Source organism: Tigriopus californicus, chromosome 12 (genome assembly GCF_007210705.1).
Source record: "Tigriopus californicus strain San Diego chromosome 12, Tcal_SD_v2.1, whole genome shotgun sequence".
NCBI classification, from domain to species: domain Eukaryota; kingdom Metazoa; phylum Arthropoda; class Copepoda; order Harpacticoida; family Harpacticidae; genus Tigriopus; species Tigriopus californicus.
This window is the reverse complement of record NC_081451.1, coordinates 10,492,132-10,501,877: the sequence shown is the minus strand read 5'-3', so window position 1 is coordinate 10,501,877 and position 9,746 is coordinate 10,492,132. Positions and strand designations below refer to the sequence as shown.

Here is a 9,746-nt window from a genome sequence, read left to right as displayed (position 1 = left end):
AGTAATTTGTTCCCCATCAGTATCACACTGTAATCTCTTTTGTGAGAATAATTTCGCATTTCCTCAACGAAGAATTAAAAATCTAGTTTTCGATCGGCAATATTGTATATTTAGTACATGAGGAGGTACTTTAGCACAGATCACATTGTGCAGGTTACTTTTGCGCGGTGAGAGCCTCCGCGTGGAAATCGCCTTATGCACTCCACTCATTCATCGCTGCTCTTCATGTACGGAAGCATTGTGAGGAGTGGAAAGCGCCCAGAAATACCCAACAATCCGCATCTCATCGATAAAGGACCTTGTAAATCTTTTGACTGAAAAATCCAGGGTCGTGAGCCAACCTCGAGACAATATGGAAACCATTACAAGAACCAGGACCATACTTATTGCCATTGTTGTGGCTGCTTGTAAGTAACCAGATTATTACTTGCTTCTTCTCAATAAGGCATGATTCAAACGTTGAAACAACTAACGAACTTTCACGTACTATTTTAATGAACAGACAAAATACAGGCTGTCTCAAAAGTTGTTGCCGGGTGCTAAAAAACTTGAGTGATATCTTTAAATAATATAGTCAGTCCATCCCGATCAAACTTATTTTCAAGGGTTAGCCAAATCAGCCAACTCTAATTCGTAGGTCGATTAAATAATATATATACATAAATAAAAGTTAAGTAAAATGAATAAATTTCTTGATTTCTTGAACTGGTGGGATTCCAATCCCAACAGCAGTAAGGAAGTCCGCAAAACAAAAAAATCTTACTCATGGTGCATTTACGCGAGATATGTTAAAACACATAATCTGACAAATCAATTCCGAAATGTTAGACATCAGAAAAAGAGGACTAAATGCATTGTTTTCAACAAACATGTGTAGGTCTCCACAAGATTTTGCTTCCGTTTTCAATTGTGTGACCAAGGTGTTAATGCATGTCAATATTATTTATGAATTAATTCAAATCAGTTAAAGCCTTGGTCTTGGCCATGGTGTGAAGTCTTGGTGACAATTTCGACGCGAATCAATAAGACTGATCTTAAAAGTACAAGTGGGCTCAGACAAAGTCACGATATAAATAAATTGCCATTTAGTCCCCCTTTTTAGATGTCTAACAATTCCGGATTTTTTTTGTTAAATCATTTGGCCGAATATATCTCGTGTAAATGCACCATAAGACAGATTTGATTTTGATTCATCCATAAACCTGGGTTGTCAACCCAAACAGTTCTAAGTTCGGCCTTCGGATTTCTGCTTCAAGGTGCTTATTGAGTCCATCGCTTTCTAAATTGAGATACTCCAACAAGAAAAGCAGCTTATTTTAGGGCCATTTTTTCTGATTGATTAGCCAACAACCCGTTCACAAGGGCCATATTCAAAATATTTTGACTTATTTTGAACATAATAACATTAGCAGCTTTGGCGATACCTTGTACAACAATGCCAAAGAATAATACAGTAGTATGTCACGTGACCCAAACATCGAAGATTCTTGCTTTTCGGTAAGTTCGAATAAGTGGATAATGATTGATATTTGGGTATCAAATATATATTCCATTGATGTTAAACAATGTGTGAATGAAAATGTTTCATAACCTGGTCGGATGAAAAGGCAAAGTTTCATCATCCTTTATCTCTCAGTTGATACCGAAATTATGTCAAAACGCCGTACATTTAAATTTCAAAAGTGTTTTTATTATGTCAGTTTTCACAATTTACCTTATGTAAAACATATGCAAATTTTGAATCAGCTCTTTGACAATATAAAGATCAATCTCACAACAGCGCCAAGGCAGGTCTGTTGATAAAAAACGAATGATTCCACGGACAAACTAGAATAGAGTCGTTGCTAGTAATATGAAAATTGAAGAGTGCGCTTCAATATTTGACAATTCAATCAATGGGCACAAATGGCTTTCCAGGCCACACATATGTTTGATGTAAATGTCGGATTGTACCGTTTCGAATGACAAAAGCCCCATGCAATGGATTGAAAAGCAGGTTTTGTTTCGATTTCCATCAAACCCGAGCTTTGTCTTTTCGAAAATTATTTAAAAATACTTTGTACATTTAAAAAAAAAATTGCCGTATTAACGCAGAAGAAAAAGGTGTCTAAGATCAAACTTCGCAATTTTAGTGTGACTTCATGGAATTCCTTTGTTAGATTTGAGTTCTTCTTTTTCAGCTTACATTGACTGGGGCATTATTTTCTCAGTTCAGCCTGCATTTTATCCCAAAGAAGCCGAGGCAAAAGGAGCCACACCTTCACAAGTGAGTTTATCCAACTATTCTACATTGATCGTCTGTTTATGACTTTTACCTGGAAAGCGTTCTCCTGCACTATCCATAGTATGGATTCGTATTTGGTATCGTTCATTTGGCTGCATTCGTGTCAGCTCCAATATTTGCCAAATATGGTAACAGAATTGGACCCAAACTCCTTTATAATGTTGGAGCACTCGTGCAAGGTTGTCAAGGGATCGCTTTTGGCTTCCTAACGTATGTTGACAACCTTGGTTGGTTTCTTGGATTGTCATATTTCCTCAGGTAAGTTACTTCTACTTGTATCTCCTTTTCATTCGAAATGATTTGAGTCAAGGGACAAAAAAACAACTACATAAGTCCGCTTGAATTGGCTTGATTTTATCTGCAATAGTCGTGAATTTTTTAGACTGATCCAAGCTGCAACTCATCAAATACTAGGAAATAAGAGCAAGAACCTATGAGCATCTCATCAGAAACTGAGATGACACACCATCAGGACCAGGAGAGCTCGAGAGTCTCAAGTCCCTGATGGCCTCTAAATGACTACAAGATCATTTAATAGCTCAACTTGGCTAGCCTCGCCAATCTCAACAAACTCATCTTTAGAGCGATGAGCTGTTTCTCCTAAACTCGGAGAAGTTGAAAACCCACTTGAGAACAGAGCCCAGTTTTATAAATGAAGGGAGTGATTCATGGATCGAGAAAAGGTCCAATTGATGTAGTAAAGTACGATCTTTTCTCGATCTAAGAGTTACTCCTTCGCTTTAGAAAATGGGCTCTGATCTCCAAGCTTGTTAGCCTTCATTTTTGGTGTGTCAGTGACCTCAAGGGGCCCTTTTGGACGTTTTCAGCTTAGTTTGCGTTAGAGAAAAAAGCCATAGAATTTTACCTGACCTCCTGGTTGACCCACATAGTTCCTTAAAAACGGATATTGGATGACTTGTGAGACAATAAGAAAACTATTTTGAAACAGGATTAAATATTCTAAGATAACTGAAAGGGCTGAGCAACATTTTTTTGATTTTTTTGTAATTAAAAAAAAACACCTCTTGATAATTCATTCGTTCTTTTGAATGAATTCACCTTTATTTCAGCAATTTTAATAGTAATGGTGAATGAAGGTCCATATTTGAATGTTTCTTTGAGGTTACATTTGCCAGATAAAAAAAGAATTTTGTAATCTTTTAAGCTTTGAGGCCATTCCCTTTCGTCCCAAAAGTCTTCTTGTATTATTGTTATTTTCAATAACATTTGCCTTTTCCCACAACTTGCAGAGCTCTGGATGGTTTGGCAGACGCTGCCGCATGGGGTGCCATTTTAAGTATACTCATGAAGATGTGGCCGAATAAAGTGGCCTCAATCATGTCTTGGACAGAGCTGTGCTTTGGCCTCGGCTACACTGTGGGTAAGACTACCCACAGGCTATGAGAGATTCCCAAAGTTGGTTCACTTTGAAAGAAGTAACTGTGAGCAAGTGAAAACTTTGGAAGAGTGTTTGACGGTTAAGTTGTCACAAGCTTATTTTGTTATCCCCAAGTTGATAACTTTGACCGCCCCTCACCGAAAGAAAAAAAGGAAATTTGCCTAGACGACTTTTTCACTCGCATTTTGGGGCATTTTTTGAAATCAGGAGATCAAAAAGAAAAAAAAAGTTTTTTTTGCGCCATATTCACTTGCACTAAAAAAGCATTAATTACTTGGATTTCCCACTTTGAAGCCATACTGTAGTGGCTATATACCGTACTATATCTCATGAATCGGACCTTTGCAAACCAATTTTGAGCGATCAAATTATATCTTAGATATTAGATTTGTGATGATGTGTCCACCCACCTCTAACTAAAGGAGGGGACAAAAACTGATGTCACAAAAACTAATGCCCTGCTTTAGAAGAGTACGACTGAGAAATAAGGACTGTGAACGAGCTTCCCGACAGATCGACCTGCTCTTGGTCATAACGTCTCTGAGCCATTTTTTGAATTAAAATGATAAAATGAGGAATCTTGTGGTCGCATCAAGTGCCCATTTGGCATTAAGTTAACGGCTAAGAAGACACAAATTGCTTGCTCCCATTCGCAGTCTACATCTCTAGAAATCTCTAAAAGTCCGGGGTTCAACGCACCATAGCGCTTGAATTTTGAACCTTCCATTCCGTTCCAAAGCAATGCGTTCATAACTTCATATGTGTCCCACAGCCAAACTAAATGGTTTTTTAATAAAAAGGTGTGTCTCTAAGAATTAAATAAGGCTTTAGTTACCCTGCAGGCACCCCTGAACGTACTTCAAATGATTTAAACACCACTTTACAAGCCATTCTTTTTTTTTTGAAAAATACAAAATTCAAATCTGGTGTTGCTGTGATTGCACTTAATAATCCCTAAAGGGCAACTTAAGCCTTAGAACTAACCCTTAGAGCACAAACATTTTTAAAGATGTGTTTGGTTTGGATCTAGGACCCGCGTAAACTCTTTTGTTTTGGAACAGAATTGAAGGTTCAAAATTCCAATCGGGCAATGGTGCGCTGAACCACAGACCTCTAGGGATGTAAATTGCGAACGGAAGTCAAAATTTCGCACCTTCTAAACCGTTCATCTTATTCCAAATAGGCACTTCAAACGACAACAAGATCTTGTTGAATAGATGAACTTGGCCCAGTTTGAGCCCAAACCTATGCTTAGGGAACTCAGGAGACATATTCAAAGTTATGTAGTAAACACTACATAAAATTTGAATTTTCGGCCTGCTCTTGGTCAGCTACATAAGCTTTTGACAACAACATAACTTTAAAACGATGGACTTTGCATGTAAATGATATAAAATTGACCTACCGTTAATTGAAGAGATCTACGTTTCTTATTTTTTTATTTAATTCGAAAAGTGGCTTAGAGGTGCCAAGACCAAGAGTAGGTAGACTTGGTGGGCAGCTCGTTTGCAGTCCATATTTCAAGACTTCTTTCATTTCTCTCTTCATAAGATAAGTGCTTATTGGCCTTATTTGGTCTGGAAAGGCATTATTCAATATTCTTAAGAAAAAAAAACAAAATGCAAAGAATGTGACTAGCAAAATTTGGAGCAAGTCTTATTTGGTTGCCACGAGTCGGCTAGATTTAATTAAACCCACGGGTCCATTCATTCAAAATCTATTTTATAGGCCCCGCCATCGGATCGTTTCTATATTCAGTAGGAGGATTTCTCCTCCCATTTGAAATCACAGGTGGCATTGGACTCCTCATTGCCATCCTAATATTTTTCGTGATACCAAACGTAGACAATATCCAAGTAACAGAGTCCAAAGAGATCATCCCTGAACCAGTGGAATCCAAGCCCTCATTAACTCTGACTGCCGTGGCCAAAGTAAGCGTTCGATATACCCGGATATATTTATACGTAATTGTTATGTCGACCCTCTTCATTCAGAGCCCGAAATTGTTCATGCCTTATGTGGATAACGTGATTAATTTTGTGGGCTACGGCTTCGTTGAAGCAATGATTGAGCCGCATTTGAGTGAAGCGGGTGCAACCCAAATTCAAGTGGGTTATTTCTTCCTGATCATGGGGGCCCTTTATATGGTGACCACTCCAGTCATTGGTTATGTAAGTATTTTCATTTCAGTCGTGTACTACTGCCTTTTGGAATAATTAGACGATGTGATGTCAAGTGAAACTCACTTTTTCCGTCCTAAGCCCTATCCAAAACTGATAAATGTACGTATGGAACTCTAAAACATAGAAAAATGCCACTTCATCCGATTAGCCATGAATCCTCCTTTTAAGTTCAACATATTGTTATCGATTAAAAAAAAGGTATTACCCCTTCGAAGTAAATGTCCCATTTTTCTCTAAGTCGCTTAATGTCACGTATTGTTTAGGGTGCCGTGATAATATTTCAATTATCAACAAACCCCTTATGAATTTTGTTTGATAAGATTAAGGACTAGGTGAGTCTGCCAACTCAAATTCGATGGTAGTCCAAATACCAAATAAAAATTGAATAGCAATAAATACACAAATTATAACCTTTCATTTTATTAGTACTGGGGATTACATTCCCTGTAGCGGTTAGAAAAGCCCATGAAAACCCAAAAATAAACGTCATTGTACTTTTGTCCTACAATTTGTCTACATTGAATAAAAAATCAAAGCTATTGAGATCTGAAACATCTCGAAAGCAACCATGGTTTTATTGCAGTGTTTAAAGGCGGCGACATGATCCATTGCATTAGCCGTATTTCTTAAAGCAGTTCTCACTGTTTGAGTTCATAGCAATCTCCTTAAATTTGGAAGAACCCCCAAACGCAATAGGTTATTGTCAAAAAACCAAACATGATAGAAATTTGTTGTTATCATGAAAGAATGCCTAAAACATCTTTTATTAAAAAAACTGGATGGAGCAAAATGAATTTTTGCTTCAAGAATCCCATACATTGGTTTGTTCTCTCGATAAGGGCGCCTTACGAGGACACCAGTTGCTTAGAGATCACTTAATGATACTATTGCGGTACCCACAACATTGATATAGTTTTTGTACAAATGCCAACGATTTTCGTTGTTATTGAAACCAGAGGAACAACTTTTGTAAAATAACATCTTGTGTTTTAGCTCAGATTTGTATGTTAATCCATTTAAAAATTACAAAGAGATTATATTTTCAAAACCGTGATCAATATATATTGCGGGTAACCTTACTTGCGTTTCCAACTACAATTTTATCCAAATCCATTCAGTAAACGATAAGATATTACGTATTCAAAGATTGCATTTGCATCAAATTTGATGATAAGTATCTTGAAACAATTGTCAAGATATATAATATGCGTTTTCTATGCCTAAAATATAAATGGAATTATTTCACTTCTTTGAAGCAGGTAGAAAAATCTGAAAATAGTTTGCAAAATAACTTAAAACTGACTTAGTGTCAATATTTCACAATTGTGATGCTATACTTGTCAATCGCTTGTTAATACTTGTTAATCGGGCTTAATCTCGAATTTTGACAAAAGTCTATTAACGTTAAATGAAAATAGCGCTAGTACGTAGAAATTAATTATTGTAAAAAGTGACAAATTTGCAAATTAAACTGTCACATGTATTTTTCAGATGCTTTAGGAAAATGAAAGGATATTCTAACTTTTGGCACTTGAAAAATGAAAGGCAATTTTACATGTTTTGTGAGTTTTAAGTGTCAATTTTTGTTACTTTTAGCTTTTAAAGAGATCTTAAAGAAAATGGAAAAACGTAGTTTCTTGTCGTTTTATTAAAAACGACAAACGACTTGGAAATAACTGGAAACATAATTAGGCCGTTTTCAATCTTTTGAGGTGTAAAACGCAACTTTCAAGTTTTAATAACTGAGCATCTTCCGAAGAGAAGTATTTGAAATTTTACGTCAATACATAAATATAAGTACGTTGAATACTGAGTGACTACGTTTTTAACAATAGTGTATTTTTAACCCTTCAACTCCTGTGTACTGATCCGGAAAGGCTCCTTTGTAGCTTAAAGGATCTTAGCTAGGGCTCCCATCTTCAGCAAAAGAGGATACAGAAGTAAAAAAGAAGCAAAAATACAGAAAGCAAAAATGCTTAACTGAGTGTCAAAACGTGACCATACCTTTCAAGGACTTGAACAAAGGGTTGCTATAAGACTCGTTCTTGATCTTTGATTGTTCGGCAGCTACCATTTTTTGGCTCGAGTTGAGAACCCTAACTGAGGTCCTTCAAGCTAAATAGCTGATTCGGATTCGCTTGAGAAGCATATTGACGAAAATTTCGACCTAGAGACTCCCGGGTCAATGGGCTTTAATTCATCTTACACACTTATCTGAGCTACTTTCAGACATGTGTTATTCACAAAAGTTGTTCCTTTTGTCTCTTTGACAAAGAAAAACATATCTTGATTGCTCGGCATTTGAGCAAACACATAACCAGAAAATGTAACCTTTCAAAAAAGATCTCTTTCTTTTGAGTGCTTTGACTTCATCTTTAGACCTTCCCTTTGCGTTCCAGACCTGTGATCACATCAAATCTCCCATCCTCGTCTCCATTTTGGGGAACCTCTGCATGGCTGTGGCTTTCGTGTTTGTGGGTCCACTCCCTTGGATCCCCATTGAACCTTCTGTAAACTTGTTATTTGGAATGGGGGCTTGGATTGGGTTCAGTTATACTTTTTGTATGGTGTCTACTTTCTCAAGAGCTCATAATGAAGCCATGAAACGAGGTTATAATGATGATCTGCCTACTTACCTAATATTGTCAGGTAAGATGGAATTACGTGAGAGAGTATCTTTACGAAATATTAACAAGGATAAGATTCTGTTCTAGGTTTATGGTCTACGTCATTTTACTTTGGAAACTTTGCGGGACCAACGGTGGGAGGATTTTTAGTGGAAACCCTTGACTTTAGAGGATCAACAATAGTATATCTCGCGTTGTATGTTATAATGGCAATGGTGGATGTGGCCGAGTATGCTTTTAGTGGTGTTCGTCCACCAAAAGACGCAACAATTAAGGAATATGAAGAAATATAGTCCCTCCTTATTGCATTGCTAATGAAGAACCTATGATGGGTCGAAGCTAGTGAAACAAACCCCTGAAATACAAAGGGTCGAAACCTGACCCCAACGCCAACTAGGAGCTCTATAACTGTTAAAATGTAACCAGCATAACATTACAGGAGCAGAAATGAGGAATAGTAAACCTAAATCAGTGAAAGACTAACTACATTTTTGATGCTATAATTCATTATCAAATATGTTTGTTTTGCAAGCAACTTTCGATTCTAAGTAAAAAATCTGGCTCTGATGTCAAATCATAAAAGAGTTAGTACAGTCATGTGCTGCCATGTATATTTCATTATTATGCTCGACATTTTGTGCCATTGTCAAAAGATGCAACTGATGAGATTTTAGGAAAAGAGACATAAAAAAGACACCTCGAAACGAAAAAAAAGAAATAGCATCTTAAAGTAAATATGTTTCGTAATCTCGTATTGATTAAACTTATGCTTTTAAGAATCACGGTTGGAGCTCTTGAAAGTTGGGCAGATATTAAGTGACGCTTGATCTGATGGCGCCACTTTGAAGTCAAGAACTTTGTGTCGGCAATCGAATCTGGCTTCAAATGCTTGACTCGACCATGTAGTACTTAACGACCATTATAGTGGTATATAGATGCACACCTTCACGCACTTAGGTCTCAGGGTCTCATGACATTTAAAGGCTTCAATTACCACCATGACGAAAGTTACCATCCAACAACCATACCATACCAACAGAATAACATGATATATAACTCTCAATAAGTATCAATTTCGATATGAAATGATAACCAATTTACTACTTGGAAGTAAGAGCTAAAAGGGCTTTATCATATGGTTCAGATAGTTTTTTTCTACTATTTTTAACAAAAATTGAGAAAATATGTGTTGCAGTTTGGCGAAGGTCAAAGGTTTGATAACTCTTCGAATTTCAAATAAAGTAAATCAAGCT

General features: G+C 36.8%; 1 protein-coding gene across 2 annotated transcripts in view; it reads left to right on the top strand.

The window, feature by feature from the left end:
- Window positions 1–181: 181 nt before the first annotated feature.
- LOC131891609 (MFS-type transporter SLC18B1-like) overlaps window positions 182–9,746 on the top strand; it is a 54,705-nt gene continuing 45,140 nt past the window's right edge. Inside the window, exons 1-8 of one of the 2 annotated variants that reach the window (XM_059241228.1) lie at window positions 186–407; window positions 2,181–2,266; window positions 2,346–2,542; window positions 3,535–3,665; window positions 5,412–5,614; window positions 5,678–5,854; window positions 8,266–8,515; window positions 8,581–8,980. In XM_059241228.1, coding sequence (XP_059097211.1) covers window positions 353–407; window positions 2,181–2,266; window positions 2,346–2,542; window positions 3,535–3,665; window positions 5,412–5,614; window positions 5,678–5,854; window positions 8,266–8,515; window positions 8,581–8,786 — 1,305 coding nt within the window. In that variant the 5' untranslated portion in view covers window positions 186–352 and the 3' untranslated portion in view covers window positions 8,787–8,980. Of the gene's footprint in view, window positions 408–2,180; window positions 2,267–2,345; window positions 2,543–3,534; window positions 3,666–5,411; window positions 5,615–5,677; window positions 5,855–8,265; window positions 8,516–8,580; window positions 8,981–9,746 lie in introns of those variants that run through there. The other variant, XM_059241229.1, reaches the window with a different exon arrangement.